Source organism: Notothenia rossii, assembly GCF_949606895.1.
Source record: "Notothenia rossii genome assembly, chromosome: 2".
NCBI classification, from domain to species: Eukaryota; Metazoa; Chordata; class Actinopteri; order Perciformes; family Nototheniidae; genus Notothenia; species Notothenia rossii.
This window is the reverse complement of record NC_136904.1, coordinates 21,898,325-21,918,915: the sequence shown is the minus strand read 5'-3', so window position 1 is coordinate 21,918,915 and position 20,591 is coordinate 21,898,325. Positions and strand designations below refer to the sequence as shown.

At 40.6% G+C, this 20,591-nt stretch overlaps 1 protein-coding gene across 2 annotated transcripts in view; it reads right to left on the bottom strand.

Annotated features, from left to right (window-relative positions):
• LOC307029459 (glypican-6-like) overlaps positions 1-20,591 on the bottom strand; it is a 172,529-nt gene that overhangs the window by 62,152 nt on the left and 89,786 nt on the right. For both annotated transcript variants that reach the window (XM_079665490.1, XM_079665491.1), the window contains exon 4: positions 8,234-8,399. In XM_079665490.1, coding sequence (XP_079521616.1) covers positions 8,234-8,399 — 166 coding nt within the window. The remainder of the gene's footprint in view (positions 1-8,233; positions 8,400-20,591) is intronic.

Below are 20,591 nucleotides of genomic sequence, written 5' to 3'. Positions count from 1 at the left end.
GAAACCTACATCAAAATAGAAATGCATGAAGTGCTGTAAAAAAGGGTTACAGTAGCTTACCTATTTTCGTGCCTGAAGATCCTAATAATGGATGCCACTGTTGATCTCGGTATATTGGGCTGAACCCTTTGGCCAGCCTCACTGAGGGACATGCCATGGTTTATGACGTGGTCCACAATAGTTGCACGGGTGTTGTCCGAAACTACTGTTCGCATTGGTCCCCTTTCAACTCTTCCACCACGCATACGTACAGCCCTCCCTCTTCCTCTCTGAACATGAGGGTTCCCTCTTCCTCTCTGAACATCAGCTCTCCCTCTTCCTCTCTGAACATCAGCTCTCCCTCTTCCTCTCTGAACATCAGCCCTCCCTCTTCCTCGCTGAACAACAGGGTTCCTTCTTCCTCTCAGAGCTCCTCTACCTACTCGATCAGCCATTTTGTTTACACAAACATCTTACTGAAGTGAGGGAGGTCTTTTATAGGATTCTCACTAATTACAATTACTATAGGAAATTCATTGATGTCAGCTGTGAGCAATTCATTTACATGGAAGTGAAGTACTCAATTCACCCCAATACAAAAAAAACATTTCTCAATGTGCAAAAAGGAAAAGACCACAATTACTGACTGTAAAAATGTTGTATCAGCTATAGCTAATCCTCCCCATATGAACATCTCAAAGACCTATGCAAGTCATATCAACACTATTATAGCTTTACCGGCACCATTTAAAAAAATATTTTAAGTACAGTCATGCAAATTCTATCATGTAAATGTTTTCAATGTAACATCATTACTGTAAGGTATACAGTACATTCCATGGAGTTACCTTTTCAATGGGGTGATTGACTGATAACAAGTGTTAATATTTTGCACATCAAGTGTCAATTAGTGTAGCTATGGTCTAAGTTTATGAGGAAGTGTTATCCACTGTGAGAAGATTATTTGTTGTTTTGTAGACATGAGTTACACAACAGATTTTTGATCTTTGTGTAGAGAATTGTAACTTCAGTTAGAGAATTGTGTGATCTGTTTTGCAAAACACTGCTTAGCATCTGCATTTTGTGTGATATCAATGAGAAATGGTATACTGTTGTAGAGAAATGGTTTTCTGTTTCGATGGCTGTGCTGTTGGTTTGATGAAAGGAATTTTGATTCTAAATAGTGGGTTTAGCGATTGAGAAAAACTGTAAATGTAACAAAGATATCTGGAATAAACACAGCAGTGGCACATTTGTTTTACTTTCCCCAATTGTGTGATACTGATGCCAAATGTCTTGTTTTTATATACTTTATTATAAATCATGGATGATTATCAATTTGTCAGATTTTCAAGAATTTACTTATAATTTCAAGCTTGTAAGTAGTATGTGGTGTTACAGTGTGTCTAATCAATTGCTCTGGTTCTATTGGTAATGCCCTTTGTTACCGAAAGTGACATTTTACAGTTTTTCTCGATTGCTAACACACTAAAATTATACATAAAGCACAATTATTTTTAACTGACACTCAAAGAGCAAAACATCGGCTCAAATCTCCAAAACTCTAAACGCTTTTCAGCTTTTCACCCAATTTGCAAATCAACATGGCACGTTGTGCAAACCACTGCACACATTTCTCCACGTAAGACACAGGCATCTGACATAAAGTCACGTGTTAGCTGGTTTAAAACATTGATATTCAAAATGCCTCACAGATGGACCAATGATCAAGAAAGACGTTCCACCTGACCAAACACCTGAAAGCATAATTGTTGGCTCATCAATCAGGATGTTAGCACTATACACAGGTGAGTACTTTCTTACAGCAACAATGGAAGCCAACATTGAAGCAAGAGCAAGAGCAAGAGGAAGAGGAAGAGGAAGAGCTGGGCTGAGAGTGAGAGGTACAGTAGAGCTGGGCTTAGAGTGAGAGGAGGAAGAATGAGAGGTAGAGGTAGAGCTGGGCTTAGAGTGAGAGGAGGAGGAAGAGGTGGTGTCAGATTGAGAGGAGGAAGAGTGAGAGGTAGAGGTAGAAGTGGAGGGAGAGGACATGGACAAAGAAGAATACTCTCTAATGAAATGAAATGTTATCAACCATGGTTTGACGATGAGAGAGGCTGGACAGAGGGTTCAGCCTAATCTAAACCGATTTACTGTCGCCTCTGTAATCCGGACACTTAGACTTGAAAACAGGTTAGTTACCAGTGTTTAGCTCTGCATAATTCATGATATATCAGTGCTTATATCTGTTGTGTGAAACGTATTTACTTCATTACTGTAATTGAATTGTTGGCATGTTTCATACTGTAACTGTACAACAATCCTGCACACTTTACTGTGGTAAACTTACTTTTATGCAACACAGACACTGACCAACCCACACCATGTCTTTGTTGTTTATCTGAAGGACTGAGAAAAAAAGAGGTACAGGTGGAAGGTTACAGTTTTTCTCGATTGCTAACACACTAAAATTATACATAAAGCACAATTATTTTAACTGACACTCAAAGAGCGAAAGATCGGCTCAAATCTCCAAAACTCTAAACACGTTTTCAGCTTTTCACACAATTTGCAAATCAACATGGCACTTTTTGCAAACCACTGCACACATTTCTCCACGTAAGACACAGGAATCTGACATAAAGTCTCGTGTTAGCAGGTTTAAAACACTGATATTCAAAAGGCCTCACACATGGACCAATGATCAAGAAACACGTTCCACCTGTCCAAACACCTGATAGCATAATTGTTGGCTCATCAATCAGGATGTTAGCACTATAAAAAGACCACAGGTGAGTACTTTCTTACAGCAACAATGGAAGCCAACATGGAAGCAAGAACAAGAGGAAGAGGAAGGGCTGGGGTGAGAGTGAGAGGAGGAAGAATGAGAGGAGGTAGAGCTGGAGAGAGAGGACGTGGACAAAGAAGAGTACTCTCTAATTACAGTTTTTCTCGATTGCTAACACACATTTTTTTTTTAAATTGCTCAGTTTCTCAGAACACTAAACACAATTCACAAAACCACACACCCAAAGTGCAAAACACCTCATTTCTCCTGCTAAATTAAGAACTGCACTCAAAACTACATAAACACTTACCAAATGCAAACTTTTGCACCAAATATAACACACTTCATTCATAATACTACATGGTTTGACCACCCAGCTACACACTGCTGAGCATAATCTAAAGCACTTTCATCTTTTATGGGCTATGCTCTGTACATAGAGGTTTCTGCAGAGAAAGATTGCTTGAGTATACAGAAATACAGTAAATGAAGAAATACAAATGAGTTGTTGAAAAAATAATATTTTATTCAAAAATAACATTGCGCAACATGCATCCCAGCACATAGTTACTCTGCTTCGGATCTCTCTAAGTGTGATGGCATTGTTTGCCAAAACCCAGTTTGTAACTGCTGCTTCCTGTGCCTCATTGAACATCCTTAGCCTTCCACCTGCACCTATTTGTTTCTCCGTCCTTCAGATAAACAACACAGACATAATGGTCGGTCAGTGTCTGTGTTGCATAAAAGTAAGTAATGTACCACAGTACATTGTGCAGGACTTTTGTACAGTTATAGTATGCAACATGCTAACAATTCAGTTACAGTAATGAAGTAAATACATTTCACACAACAGATATAAGCACTGATATATCATGAATTATGCAGAGCTAAACACTGGTAACTAACCTGTTTTCAAGTCTAAGTGTCCGGATTACGGAGGCAACAGTAAATCGGCTTCGATTAGGCTGAACCCTCTGTCCAGCCTCTCTCATCGTCAAACCATGGTTGATAACATTTCATTTACAGTAGAGTATTCTTCTTTGTCCATTTCCTCTCCCTCTAGCTCTACCTCTACCTCTCATTCCTCCTCCTCTCACTCTCACCCCACCTTTTCCTCTTCCTCTGCTCATGCTTCCATGTTAACTTCCATTGATGCTGTAAGAAAGTACTCACCTGTGGTCTTTTTATAGTGCTAACATCCTGATTGAGGAGCTAACAATTATGCTATCAGGTGTTTGGTCAGGTGGAACGTGTTTCTTGATCATTGGTCCATGTGTGAGGCATTTTGAATATCAGTGTTTTAAACCTGCTAACACGTGACTTTATGTCAGATTCATGTGTCTTACGTGGAGAAACGTGTGAAGTGGTTTGCAAAAAGTGCCATGTTGATTTGCAAATTATGTGAAAAGCTGAAAATGTGTTTAGAGCTTTGGAGATTTGAGATTTGTTTTGCTTTTTGAGTGTCAGTTAAAATAATTGTGCTTTATGTAGCATTTTAGTGTGTTAGCAATCGAGAACAACTGTAAATGAAATGTTATCAACCATGGTGTGACGATGAGAGAGGCTGGACAGAGGGTTCAGCCTAATCTAATCCGATGTACTGTTGCCTCTGTAATCCGGACACTTTGACTTGAAAACAGGTTAGTTACCAGTTTTTAGCTCTGCATAATTCATGATATATCAGTGCTTATCTGTTGTGTGAAACGTATTTACTTCATTACTGTAATTGAATTGCTGGCATGTTGCATACTATAACTGTACAAAAATCCTGCACAATTGACTGTGGTAGACTTACTTTTATGCAACACAGACACTGACTAACCATTATGTCTGTGTTGTTTATCTGAAGTACTGAGAAAAAAGAGGTACAGGTGGAAGGCTAAGGATTTTCAATGAGGCACGGGAAGCAGCAGTTACAAACGTAGTTTTAGCAAAAAAACGCCATCACACTTAGAGAGATCAGAAGCATAGTAATTACATGTATGTGCTGGGATGCATGTTGCACAATTTTATTTTTGAATAAAATATCACAACTGAATTTGTATTTCTTCATTTACTGTATTTCTGTAAACTCAAGCAATCTTTCTCTGCAGAAACCTGAAAGTGCTTTAGATTATGCTCAGCATTGTGTAGCTGGGTGGTCAAACAATCTAGTATTATGAATGAAGTGTGTTATATTTGGTGCAAAAGTTTGCATTTGGTAAGTGTTTATGTAGTCTTGAGTGCAGTTCTTCATTTAGCAGGAGAAATTAGGTGTTTTGCATTTTGGGTGTGTGGTTTTGTGAATTGTGTTCTGAGAAACTGAGCAATTAAAAAGAAAATGTGTGTTAGCAATCGAGAACAACTGTGATGGCTTCTTCTAGAATATGAAATGCATTTCTGAAAAAGATAACTTTACTTTCTCAAGCTGCTTACAGCTGTAATACAGATAATGATCGTATCCATTTACTTTTATACTATAAATTAAAAAAGGCAAATCCACTATGTGATACTTATTTTGAATAATAAACTTATATTTTAACTTATAGTTTTATCTTCTGAAATACTTATCTTAAAAAACATTTAAATATTTTTAAATAAGAATGTAATGTGAGCACAATCGTCATTTTCCAAATTAATGTTTAACATTCAAAGGCTTTCTTTTTCTACTTGCATTTCAACCTCATTATCGTATATGCTATATGTTGTTAATCCCAAATATTTGTTATCATTTCATCTAGTCACACACATGCAAGGATGAAGATAATATCCCTAACAATATTGATCAGGTCCACAGTTTTACTGCACTGAGCTGGAAATGAGTCAAGGACACACGCACACCGTTGGCTCGGACAGGCCTTACGCATTCAAAAGGCTTACCTCATTCGACACATAAAGTCACTGCCAATCATTATCAGGCAATTATTTAACTCAAGGTGAGGAAAATGTTTAAAAGCCAGTATGTTGTATTTAGTCTCTTTAAAAAAAAAAAAAAATGCCTAGCAGTTTTTATTTTCCTCGCTGTAATCACAGCTCATATTTCATATTAGGAAACAGTAGGCATGCAAGGTGCTGCACCTGCCACATATAGAGTTTAATATAAAAATCAGTCCTTTGGACTCTTAATATAATGGGGTACTCAAATTAAAAGCAGAGAATGTTCATGATTTAATTGCGACACCATTTTTCTGTCATGACATTTAGAAAAAGGGCCAGTACATGTCATAAGCATAGTGTAGGTCACTATATACTGCACCTTATAATTGAATGCTGCTCCAGTGTTACACAAATAGCCTGTTGTTACAAGAATCTGGTATAATGGGCTGTCAGTAGCAGCAATGATGCTAGGCTAGTGAGTTTCTACCCACTAGATTTACTCCATTTAAACATTTTAGGGGGTAATTTATTGTGCTGTTACCCACAGCTGATACAATCTTGAAGATTACTAATAAGCACCACCTGACTTTGCAGGAATGGACTAGATTTGTCAATAGGCCAAAATATATGGCTTCAGATTATCACAGATAGCAAGATAATATTCAGATGGATTATCGACATAACACAACTGCTTTCATGTGTCTGAGGAGAATGAGCATAACTGTAACTGAAGACCTGAATAAAGGAATGTCCTTATTGAGAGTAATGTTTTGAGATCCACTGAATTCTGATTTAGTGTTAAACTAAATTTGACGATACCTTTACAATGTTAAGTATAGTATAAATATGTTGATTCAGTGTGTCTTTTCTTCACATATCTCTCTCCAAAAAAGATGTTGCAATTTTTATTTCTCATTTTGTTCCACTGAATATTAATGGTGCAAGAGAGAGAGAGAGAGAGAGAGAGAGAGAAACATTATCTGGTTTAAGTTTAGCCAATTTGGCATTTTTTGTCTGTTTTTAATAAAAGCCAAACAAAAGTGTTTGTTACAAAAATGTTCCAGATTCAACCGGATTTTGAAAGAATCCAGACCATTTTCTGAGCTGATATTGTCTCCTGCTGTGGAAGTTTCAAACTACATAAAATCTTTGATTATCCTTTCTTTTGTGGTCTTATGAATCAATGGTATCAATAGTGACATTCACGCATGAAAAAAATACACAGGTAAATGTCATTGAGTGTTCTTTACAATTGAAAGCTGTGCCCCTAATCTAATGTTCTCTAATAAGTGATGATTTGAAGGGATGAAAATGACGGACTGTACACAGACTCAATCCATACATTCCTATAATGCAAAGATGTGCTCCAGTGGCGAGAACCGACCTGTGATACATATTGGAGTTGTCTCTGAAAGGCAAATCAATATCTCTTGCAAACTGCATGGTAAGCAAATCGAAGTTCTTTAGCAACAGATAATGAATACAAAATGTCAGCAGACATAAAAAAACGAGTCTTTCATGGTGAAAATAAGAATCCCTTGGGTTCTTGATTTGTAATTATAATACCATCAACAATATTGTCTTCCTAAAACAAAGAACAATGTCTGCACAAAAAATGGCTCAAAATTAGAAATCCACCTTTTCTGCATCTCAAGAGTCTTTTTGTCTAACCTAATTCATCATTCTGTTGCAACAACAGCCTTTCCCATTACTGTCAAGCATAACGTCCCTCTGCGCCAATAGATTTGCCTCTTCACAACCGAACAAGACACTAACTTTTTAACACATGTCATAAAGCTGCGAGACATCTCATTCAGTACATAGGGGCCTGTGTTGATCTGAGACTTCAGACATGCCATCGGAAAGAACAAGCGGTACGTCATCTGATGGGTTTCTCACATGACAGGCTTGTCACAAAACAGCCAAAAGCTTAGAAGTGCAGTTCACTTGACACACAGTCGTCAGGGATGTCTCTTGAAAAAAAAGCAGCCCCATAAAAAAGAAATCTGTTGGTGTGGGTGGGAGGATGGGATTGGGGTACATAACAAATAAAGCATTGGCCTACAAAAGATCCAAAGGGAACCCTCGATGTTCCTCCTTGGTATCCATTTAGCAGGAGGGCTTACAGCATCCAGCTACTTACAGCCTAACCCAAGTGCTAAATTACTCACCGCGCTCAGCTGGAAACACTATAGAAAATGTGTTTGCCTAGGATCTGGTCCCCTTTATCAATCCCAAACAGCAGGGACCAGAGCTTGGAAGCACTATGCCAGGGTTCCAGCAACAGCAAATAACATTTCAGACAGAAAGAAAGAAGGAATGGTTGCACAAATAAGATTTCAGTTTTGTCTCTGTAAATCCTTTAAAGCTAAATCTAACACAGTACTGTACATCCTACTGAATTCCTACTGAAACTATTCAAAGACACTGCCTCGGAAAAGTAAGACTTACAAGTACAATTGTTCAAACAGGCAGACAGACAGAAGGACACACACACACACACACACACACACACACACACACACACACACACACATACGTCTTTGAAAAATTACAAAGAGAAACAGGTGCGGGGCCACTGGATTTGAATCAGAATCTTTCATTACTTACCGATGAAGAGGTTCCATTCAGCATCTAGGTCTGCCTGGTTAGCTAGACAGCCCCTCATCACGTTGTGGCAGTAGTTGTGACAGGGTTTCAGCCCAGGCATGCCGCGGCAGTATGGACAGTAAAGCATCTTGGTCAAGGCTCTGACACAAGCTGGCAATACATTCACCTATGGAACAAAGAGACATTATCAGAAACAGGTTTATTACCAGGTAGGTTAATAAGAGGAATTTGACTTGGTGTTTTGTAAGTCTTACAAGCTCATTAAACCTCAGTAATTGTTTCATAACCTGCTGTTTGATTCGTTTAAGGAAGAGAGAAGTTGTGATAAAACAAGAATATTGCACATACGTTTCTATTATTCTACAAAACCTCATGAAGTTTCCAAGGAAACGTATCATCAATAGTAAGGATTGCAATTCCCAATAGGAAGGTTCATTGGGGGGGGAAAGTCAGACTTATTTCAACTTGACAAACATCCCTACACTACATCATGTCTTCTGAAGCTTGAGATGTGAAAACCCACCAGATAAAACTGTTTGACAAGACTATGTTTACAACTCTGTCCATTTTGATTCCATGTGAAGGCTGTGCCTTTTGTTGTTGGGCCATGTCATTGTACCGGCTTGAGTGAAAGCGACAGGATTCTCACATCTGCTTCCCTTCAGAGGTGGGGATGCAGAACGAAGAGTACATCTGATAATTGGCCTGTCAGCCTCTGTATTCATGCTTGACTTTAAATATTGTCCAACACACACTCTGGAGACCGCTAGTGTGTGTTGGTGTGTGCATTGGCAGATTGTTCCGTGGTTGTCATAAAAAAGACCACACAACCGGAAACTATCTTTATATTACAAGAGTTTGGCTGAGGCAGCTGAAGCAATCTACCCATCTCAAAAAACGATTTGAAGAGAAGAGTTAAAAACATGAATTATAAGTATAATTGTACGGTAAGGCCATGTCCATTCATCAGGGCAAAACAGAAAGAAAATGCTTTTTCCAGAAGTCCGATCAAGTCACGTTTAATTTATTTTATGGCCAAAGATCTAACATTTGCAGCCACAAACACAAAGAACACAACAAAAGAAGAAACCTCAGGAAGAAAAAAACAAAGGCATCGATTAAAAATATTTTTCATTATTAGAAGAATACCTTAATTACTTAATTTTTGTTTTACCATTTTCTTTGTTATAAGTAATATGTTAATTTGACCTCTCTTAACATTAATACAATTAGAACAAGAAAAAAAGAACAGTCAGAGACAGATCGAACAAACCCCGGTTATATAAATACAGCTGAAGATAAAAGTAAACAATAAAACATCAGTGTAACCTTGTAGCTCCATGGCAGCATCTTTTACTTTACTGGAACAATTGTAAGACCACATGTGTGAGCAATGTGATGTGTGTGTGTGTGAGGGAGAGAACAGGAACATTATGAGAGAAAATAAGGGAGAGGAAGAGACAGAGATGGGGATCTAAGCTATTAGTGTACTTCCACTGCTGATGGCAGCCGGCAACAAGGGAAAAAGGAAGCATCTTTGACATTTGCAATCTGCCGCTGACAACACTTGATGTCTTTTAAGAGGGCCATTAAACTAGGTTGCTAGCTGTCAATTACACAGCTGCATGTCATACGCTGGTAAGTGTTAGCAGGATCGGGGTTAACATATGGAAATTTGTCACAAACATGGTTCATTTGGTTAAACATCATATACAGCTGACATGCCTAACCGATCATATGGTTGGGTTCTGTGTGTGTGTGTGTGTGTGTGTGTGTGTGTGTGTGTGTGTGTGTGTGTGTGTGTGTGTGTTTGTGCGTGTGTGTGTGTGTGTGTGTGTGTGTGTGTGTGTATGTGTGTGTGTGTGTGTGTGTGTGCGTCTTAGAGCACCAGGAAAAGCGTAATATACAGTAAATAGTATAATACCATGTGTTTTTATTATTAATAGTATTTGTGTGTGTGTGTGTGTGTGTGTGTGTGTGTGTGTGTGTGTGTGTGTGTGTGTGTGTGTGTGTGTGTGTGGGTGTGTATGTGTGTGTGTGTGTGTGTGTGTGTGGGTGTGTGTGTGTGTGTGGGTCTGTGTGTCTTAGAGCACCAGGAAAAGCGTTATATACAGTAAATAGTATAATACCATGTGTTTTTATTATTAATAGTATTTGTGTGTGTGTGTGTGTGTGTGTGTGTGTGTGTGTGTGTGTGTGTGTGTGTGTGTGTGTGTGTGTGTGTGTGTGTGTGTGTGTGTTCGAACAGTATTTCTGTAACAAATGGTCCCAACAAACCTAAACCAGACAGTGAGAAAATGTCCCGCTACTTTAAGTTTGTGTATTAAGCATTAAGAGCAAGGACATGTGTTGATGAAGGTACAGTATTTAAGACATCTTTTATATGATCACAACTGTGAAAACGTTTTCTCAATATATAAACATATTTATTATTTGTTCAACCCTCAGCCTTCACTTCTAAACAGATCACAGCACTTATATGTGCCGCGACGACTTCAAAGTGTGCTATAAACTGTTTATTAAACGTTAAAGTAATGTTTATAATGGTTGAATAGTGGTACCTCACGTTTAGTGTCTCCATATATTTATCAGTAATTAATATATTTTTGAAAGTTCTGTAAGTGTCTGCTTTCAGGCCGCATGGCTGCATTCACAGTCATTTGATTGTATGCATAATAGGAAAGCTGAAGTGTGGAACCTCTGTCTCCCTTGCTAGCGGTGAGAATAATTACCAGAAGGGAGAGAGCACAGTGACGGAGTAGCAGCTAGGAGTGTGGCTGAAGCTAAGTTTCTAGAGTGGATGCTTGTGAATAAATAAGAAACTTTGTGTTCAGAGGAAGATTTAAGACAAACTATTGGCATGGGAAGACTTGAGAAGAACGGGGAGAGGAAGCGAGCTCACTTACAGGCCTGAGGGTGCCAACGCAGGACAGTTGCCACAGACACCAGACACTATACTCTAAACCGCGAAATACAGACTGCTTTCCGCTGTGTGAACTCGTTTGGCAGAGGGGTTGAATGTAACGGACGTTCCTTTATATGTAAAAGTCCTGCATTCCAGCTATAACTTCATTTAAATGTCTACATTTTCTTATTCACAGGCAGTGCTGGAGGGAGTACAACAAAGAAGAAGGAAAGAGAAGAGCCAACAGAGAAAGAACCGGCTGTTTAGAGAGCCAAAGACGCTGCCAAGGACGCGGAGAAATAAACACCATGGAAAACAGAGACGGATACAGATGAAACAGACGGAGACGAAACCTGACAAGTCACTAGCAGACACACTGAGGGAACAGGCAGGTGTTACCGCCACATTTGGACAGAGAAACGGACCAACTTCATGCCAATCATAGTGCTTGCTTTGAAAAGGGCTGCATCTTATTTTCCAAAGCGTTTCTCACTTTCAATTGACAAGGTTTAGGATCTTTTTTTTCTTTCTTCAAAGCATCTGATATTTTGTTAGCAGAGAGTAAAAACACCCAAAGCAAAATTAAATGTTGCCCTTTCATGCATTATTTAACTGATTTGCATCGCTTGCTTTTCAGCCTGATAGTTCTTTGTCTGTACTTTGCCGTTTGTATTGACAAAATCTATCTTACATAAAAAATCCATGAGTTAAATCTGACTGCTACATGCAATTCACCAGGGTACTGTAACACAGCTGAGGACAAGACAGTTTTTAGATTGCACTTCACCTTCCACCCGCATCCCCATGAATCTCCGGCAATCGCTTTCCCTCAATGACTCAAAACCCGCGGATTAGATATAACATTTTCCTATCAAGCTATTTGGTTCATTTTATTTCACAGGCTAATTTGCATATACATATATTTGTTATAGAGACAGGCAAAGAAGAGAGGAAGAGTTTGTCCCTTTTGTTTCCTCTTTTGGTTCAGCACAGTGGCTGTACCTAGTGAAGGACATTAAATCCAGTTTAAACCTCTATCGTAAAACAAAACCTAGTCCACAGGATGACTTTGGAATTTATTCCTATAATAAATTCGCAGTTCCACTGCTATAGTATAAATGATTGCAGCATTATAGAAGAGCCTAATGAATTGATAGTATACTGTTATATCTACTCTACATCAGCACACCATTACAAATGTCCTGCGTTGGAAAGAAATCTCTAATTTCTGGGATTCATTTTTTTCTGTCAATTCAATTAAACTTGGCCCAGTTTCTAGATAGAATATTTAAAAGACAAACACTGGGAGAGTCTTTTTTACTATGAATCCGTTCTGTCTCTTAACATTCAGTGTGGCTTTTTAGTGGCAACCAAAAAAAGTATTTCATACTGCACATAGGAAAAATGTTTTAAGCTGCCTTTTGAGGCTTGAGAAATGTGCATTCAAATTGTACTTCCTAACGCAATTATTTTACAGGGAACTTTTACATCTTTGCAGTGACTGTATCCAGCCTTCGCAGTATGCCCTGGATGAAGGGTAATCTGATAATCTTGTTAGCACTTATTTACAGTGGAGTGGATGGATATTTCACAGCTGGCTGAGTGTGGGACTGGCGCGCAAAATGCCTCAGATCCAGAGTGAGATTAAACTAATCTACTCATCTGATGTTCAAGTGCTATGATAACACCACATGGAGAGCATGTGTTTGTGTGCCGGTTGCTTTGAGTTATCAAGCAGTGCAGGAAGGATTCCTTCAATATAAAAACTCCCTTTCTAAAGTCCTATAATGAAAATAACCTAAGTATGATTAGCTTAATATACTTAGAGTTTAAATGTTCCTCATAATGTGGAAAAATAACTACTATATATTAAACATAAATGTTGTTATAAGGTTTGCATTTTTGTAGCTTTTTACTGTTCTGTTGCTGTAAAGCAGCTACAGAACCAGCTCTTTAGTTTTATACAGTCATTTTCTTTAAAGCAGATATACTGCTACTGTTTTACCATGGTGCTATTGTTTTTTTGTACTTATTGTGTTCTTTTATTATTAATAACATGTACATACTAAGTTATTTTTAAATGTGTAAGTCTGTTCTCCTCACTTTATCTGCACTATCTGCTGTTGTAATAATGTACATTTTCCTGTTGCGGACAAATAAAGGAATTATGTTTCAGATGATCTATGTAAGATCTTGATCTGTTAACTCATCTGTCAAACAAATGTAGTTGAGTCAACATTACAATATCTCTCTGCTCTGTGGTGAACTAGAAGTATAAAGTAGTATAAGTAGCATCCTACAAACTGCTTTCACTTTTTATATATTTTGCTGATCTTTTGTGTTCATCATTAGCTGATCACTTTCTGCAAAATATATCTTAATCAAGAAGACTGCCTGATTAAATAAAGATTAAATACAAAAAATAAATAATTGTTGTGTTTTGTAAAGAAAACATCTTCCCACACACGAGAAAAGGGGATAAATAATGATTGGCTACTCATTAGCATGCAGCTATAAAGAGCAACTTAAGATGCAGTCAGCGTTTCAGCCAGACTCCTGATGTGAGCATTAACTTTATTGAGGATTGAAAATGTGAGATTATAAATGCAATGGGCCTTAGCAATAATAAGGCCAGCTGTTTCTCATTTCATTCTAAAAAAGGCCACAGTCGGGGGCCAATACACTCACCTGAATTCACTAACAGCGTTGAGACATACCCAAGATAACTAAATCATAAAACAAAGGACATGGCGGCATACTGCCATAATAATGAGAGATAGCTCTGAAAGACACTTGGAAGACAACACCTTGTCGATCCGACAGGGTGTTGTCATGCACATATGGTGTGAACTCCCTTTAGGAGTATCAGAGTGGGAAGAGCACAGACGATGGAAATTGCTTTGCCACAAAGTAATGAAGTTGTGAGAAATGACAATGACTTTGCGAGCCACCAAGGCCAATCAAGGGGAACACTAGTGGGACAGTGAGACTGTCGCAAAAAAAGCATGTCTCAATAGTTCTGTCATAATTATTGTGACAGGCTGAGATGCTTTGCACTGATTGGACATGGATGTAAGACTGCATTGGAGCCCCGGTGTCCCCACTCAATTCCACAGCCATTAGCGTCAATGGCAATATGAGTGATCTGTCACAGAGCAAATCAGACTGCCATCTGCTACCAAGAGAAACATGTGCCTGGTCACACCAAACATCTGTGTCAAAACTTCACTTATTTCTTCCTATAACTAAAAGGTTTACATTAACGGGTGTAGCAATAAAACAAGGAAATTACTTCCTTAGGTTAAAGAAAATTCATAACATTAGCTGGCATATATGCTCACAGAAGGTAACAGTAGACCTGCATACACCACCAGCCTTCTGCTGCACCGACAGAAGCTCCTTTAATCATAAAACAAAAGAATTGGAGTGATGATGAGACAGAAGTATGACAATACATACTTAGGTTTAAATATTTACTTTCATCAGATTCAACTGTAATGTAGTAAAATACGTTTTATGGTGTGTCTGAATTTGCTTAATATAATAGTGCATCTTTGAAGAAACTCATGAAACACAATTGCTTCTTATCACTTTAGTGAGGTCAGAGTTCTAGATCATAGTTTCACATTGCATTTAACTTGCACATGAGATAAGTTAATAACATATTTTGCCCTGTTAAAGTTTAAACCAAGTGCAACATTGAAGTCAGAGACTTTTCAAAGGTAAAGACATTATTGGGGCTCCAACCACAGGCATAACTGTCAGTATTGCTGGTATCACAGACCGCATACCCATACAATGGAACATCTTCTTCTATGCAACAATGTACTGTATGCCAGATTGATAATGGAGGACAGGTTCAGACAAAGGCTATGACCAGGATGAGCCTAAATACATATATTAATAGATCATGGGTTTTATGTGTATATTCCAACAGTTAAGTTATTATACTGTCAGGAAAAATAAACTATGGGCAAATAGGATCTGGGATGACAGGAATCATTTTTGTGAAGAACCATCTCTGCTACAAAGGCTTGCAAACATTGTTCTCACACTGCTTTCTTTCAAACATGAAGAAGTAATTTAGCTGCCTAAACATAGCCACGAATGTTCCATATACCTGCCACCTCTAGCAAGTTTAACTTCTAAAAAAAATGCTGCATTTAATGTATTTCTCGGTGATACACTGCACGGTGTCATAAAAAGATGAAGAACTGCATACAATATGAGAGTGTATGAATGCATTTAGGCTGTCATTGATAATAAAACACAGTCTACTTTGCATCTCCTTTCTGTGCTAAACTTTAAAGTCTCCCTCCACTCACCATGCTGGATGTAAGATGAAGCCAAAAACTATTCCAGAGAGACCGCACTAAAAATCACTTGCTGTCAAATCAATGAATGTCTGAGACTGGCAACATAATCCACATGTGAGCAGCTGTGCCTCCATTACACAACACTGTACTACTTGGCGGCCTGTGACTGTTGATCTACCCTGACATGTACCATGCTAGGTGGCATGTCTGGAGGAGCAGTTGGGACTGTTTCTTTAATTTACCAAGACAAGTGCAAACATGTTAAAAGCCAAGACCAGGCCGCTACGACTAGGTATAGTACCGTGAGCCTCTCTGCATCTCTGGTGGGTACAAGTCCTTCATATAGTACACTACATTCTTAAACATCTGTCGTGGCGTCTCTAGATTCAAGCAGAGCACTCACCCTGTGTCCAGCAGCTCAGCCTGAATGTCAGGGGTAACCAGGTCTCATGCGGCTGCCAAAAGACCTCAGAACAAATGTCACAACACCGGTGCTGCCAACCTACTCTAAGTGCTTGTTAAATAAAGATGTGGTGCCATATACTTTAAGTCAAGGTGCAAAAAAGTAGTCATAAGACGTGATCCGGGTTGGCACAGTCAACTGATGTGACATATTTTCACTCCTTGTTGGATAAGGCAGATATTTTCTTGAACATCTTAGAATTTGATGGATATTTTCTTAAATCTTTTACCATTTGCCGTCCTCTTGTATTGTGTTCTAAGAGTCCTCCCACTCAGTATCTGTTGCATTTTTCAGTATGAATTTAAAAACCATATACTTTAGAGATGCATATACAATATATTTCTTTATTATCCTTTCAGATCATGCCCTTGTATTTCCGACCACATGCTGTCTCTCATTTTTCCAACATTCTGCAGTTCACCACAGATCAAAATCTTTTAATTAAAAAGGACATCTTTGGTGCAGCACATTTCCCGATGACGTGCCAACCTTTTTGAGCCAGTTGCCATCTGCCGTCACAGCACTGTGGCTGAGGCCTTATCCACAGCAAGCTGTGTGAGCTGTGAGCCAGCAAGTAGGAGACAGACAAAGACAGGGAGAGAGAAAGAGAGACAGACAAGTTTGCCTGGTGCATCTATAGAAGTGGGCCTCAGCTGAGAAACATGGGTGAACAATATTCTCGGTCAGAGGAGGTCACTTAATCAGCCCTGAGCAGTCTGCTGTCCAACTGTTTTAGTCTACTTTCTGTAATATTCACCACAAATACAGATACTTAAATATGAGACTCTACTAGATCCCATGTAAACGACACTTTAAATTCTCAGTTCTTTCTTCTTAGAAATTAGTACTCTTTAACGCGTGATTTGTACATACAAAAATAACGCAACCAGTTCCTTTGGCATTGCATTGCGGTCTCAAAGAGCATTGTTTACAGTATGAGCAATTCATTAAGTGGATTTGTATTTCTTTTTAATTTTCTTTATTTCATTTTACTCAGCTAACACTTTTTCATTATGGAATAATCTATTAATGTTGTTTCATCCATATGATCTGAGTCACCTAACCATTAGACTTTCTATAGTGCAAGAACATAAAATACATTATCGACAAACAATCCAAAACCCACAACTATTCACACCTATGATTCAAAATGCTGCAGCTCGTGTACTAACCAGAGTTAGGAAAAGGGACCACATTACTCCTGTTCTGGCTGCCTTACACTGGCTCCCTATAGAACACAGGATAGAATTTAAAATTCTTCTTCTCGCCTACAAAGCCCTTAATGGGCAGGCGCCATCTTACCTTAAAGAACTCATTATACCCCACTGTCCTACTAGGGCATTGCGTTCCAAGAATGCAGGATTGTTGGTTGTTCCTAGAGTCTCTAAAAGTACAATGGGAGCCAGAGCCTTTTCTTATCAAGCTCCACTTTTGTGGAATCAGCTTCCAGTTTGTGTTTGGGTGGCAGACCCCCTATCCGTTTTTAAGAGTGCGCTTAAGACCTTCCTTTTTGATAAAGCTTATAGTTAGGGCTGATTAGATTCAGCGCCTAGTTTTGCTGATATAGGCTTAGTTTGTCGGGGGACATCTTACTTCTTCCTTCTCTCTGTCTATACCTGTGTACTCTCATGTGCCGATAAACCCAGCTTCCCCAAATGTCTTTCTTTTTGGTGCCTATATACGCTGGGATCCTGAGTTGTGGCTGATCCTGTTGCTGTGGTCCTGGATCATGAGTCCTGGATGGATATCCTCGTGGATTCATCTTATTATAGACACACGCATTTCCAAACATTTGGACTACCTATGTTGTAAATGTATTATCTTTTCAATTTATTGCACGTCTGTTCGTCCTGGGAGAGGGATCCCTCCTCTGTTGCTCTCCCTGAGGTTTCTCCCATTTTTCCCTTTAAACTGCGGGTTTTCTCTGGAAGTTTTTCCTTGTACGATGTGAGGGTCTAAGGACAGAGGGTGCTGTATTGTCATACTGATATTCTGTATAAGCTGTGAAGTCCACTGAGACAAATGTAACATTTGTGATATTGGGCTATATAAATAAACATTGATTGATTGATTGAACTATTCAGTTAACAAGGATTTAACGCAGTGCAGCAAATCTTTACTCTGATGAAAACTATAGATGGTTTGGAATCCTTGCTCAGAAAATGACTTAAATGATTAATCCAATACTTCCATTTAATTTTTGTTGTGGCGATGGATTAATCAAACTTATTTTTGCAGCTGCACTGTATTTCATAAGAATCCAAAGGAAAAATAACTCATGATAATGTGCTTTATCCTATTGAGTACAGTGTACCAGCTATGTTTGAACAGTTATTTTAACACAATATGATGACTTGACAGCTGATAGCAAAAAAACACAACCCATAAATTATTGGCTGAATATGACCACTACAGTATAGCGATTGAACTGCTACCTCTTGTTATATATTATGTATATTTTAAACACTATTTCCTTTCATTTAAGTGCAGAGTAAAATTAAAAATGGGTGAAAAGTGCTTTTAAATAAACCCTATTGTCTGCCACAATGTATTGCACAAAGGAAGTGTCAGGATTCTCATGTTATGTCACGTTTGTAGTTTTGTATGTCTGGTTCTATTTCGTATAGGCTTCGCCCTCGAAGGCTATCGCTATTGGGTAATCCCCCTGCGCCCCCGCGCAGCACTGAAACACTTGTAGTCCACGCCCACCCGCAAGGTGGTCCCCACCCTCGGGCTTCCTTCCGGTATGAATAGGAAGGAGGCCCGACAATCTGCTCCCTCTTTTCTTCAGCAAACCAGCACAGTTACTGAAGCACATCGATTGAAAATTCATCATGAGCAACAACTGCGTCCGTGATTGTCCCTCGTGTGGCTCGGGATATATCATGAGCTATGACCAGCACGCAATATGCAAATCCTGCCTGGGGCCAGAGCATGCGGACGCGGCTGTCAACCAGCAGGTCGCTTGCTCACATTGTGCCCGTCTCCCATCAGCCGACAGGAAGCGAAGAGCGGACGCTCTAGCTGCTGCGGCTGAGGAGGACGATTGGACGGTCCAGGAGCACATGGACGGCAGCATGTCCCTGGAGCTGAGTGCTGGGCAGGAGTCGGACGACTCCTACCCCGTCTCCCTCCATGGGTCACCATGCGGCTCTCCCCTTCCCCCTCTCCCCCGGACGGGGGAGACGGAGTCGGAGCAGGGTGCTGGTGTGGCGGCCGAGCACGCTGTCCCCTTCTTCGTTGCCACGGCGCTGCCGGCGTTAGGTGGCATCATGGTGGAGCTGCCGGAGATCATCGGCAAGGCGGCAGCCTGCAGAGGTCTCCCCGTTCCCCTACAGTAGGTCGGGAGAGGGTGGCTCTGGATGACATGGCCGGAGTTTTTTCCCGGGTGCAGACGGGCAGGAGTGATCCGGTCTGGCCGCGCTTCCCCGCCATTAGGAGGTACCAGGAGGGGGCTGCGGCGAACCCGAGGACCCTGAGGGCTCCGGTGGCCACCTTTGTTCCCTTCACTAAGGTGGAGGGATTCACTGAGGATGGTTTCCCAACCACCCCCGCTCTGGAGCCGAGCCTGACGGCGGCCTACGGCGCCCTACGTTGGCCCCCCCAAAGGACCAGTATGTCCTCATGATGAGAGTCGGAGTGAAACGTAGCGTGTGGAGGCCTCCTCACAGCCCTTTCATTCTAGGCCCATCTTGGGTTGCCTCACGGGCAGCGGCGGCGAGGGCTCTGGCGTGGCTTGTCGTCATGACGACCACAACACATCTCGAGCATGTGCGGCCGCTCTCAGAGTGTTTCTCAGAGAGGCAGCGCGTGTGTCTGATGGACAGATGGATGACCAGGCTGATCAGCAGAGGGTACACCCTACAGTTCGCCTCCCCCCCCCCCACAGTTCAATGGGATACAGGAGACACGCCTGTCATCCCGAGAACAGTGTCTTGCGCTCCAAGTGGAGCTACGGGAACTCCTGTTGAAAGAGGCTATTTCCAGGGTTCCTCAAGGGGAAGAAAATCAGGGGTATTACTCCCGCTATTTTCTTATCCCAAAAAAGACAGGGGGAATGAGACCCATCCTCGATCAATCTGTTCGGCATGATGGCAGCCGGTCACGTGGCGATTCCCCTGGGTCTCCTTCACATGAGGAGACTCCAGAGGTGGTTTATTCGCCTACGCATCGACCCCGTGCGACAGAAGAGGCGCATGGTGGCCTTCCCTCTTTCCTTGGGTTCAGACTTAACCTATTGGAAAAGTCCCCACGTCCTGTCAGAGGGTGTGGCCCTGGGCAGAGTTACGTCACACATCTCGGTGTTCACAGACGCATCTCTCTCATGGTGGGGAGGAATGTGTATGTCGCAGGCAGTGGGGGGACAGTGGCCGGCTCACACGTCCCTGCACATAAACGTGCTGGAATTGCTCTCTGTACGGAAAGTAATTCAGCATTTTGCCTCGTTGCTGCAGAATCAGCATGTATTGATTCGCACAGACAACAGAGCCGCGGCAGCCTACATCTATCGCCAGGGCGGGGTACGCTCAGCGCAGCTTCTGAGCACAGCCAGGCGGCTGTTGATCTGGGCGCGCGCACACTTGCTCTCCATCAGAGCAATGTATGTGCCCAGCGAATTGAACAAAGGGGCAGACCTCATGTCCAGAGGAGGTCCTCGCCAGGGGGACTGGAGCC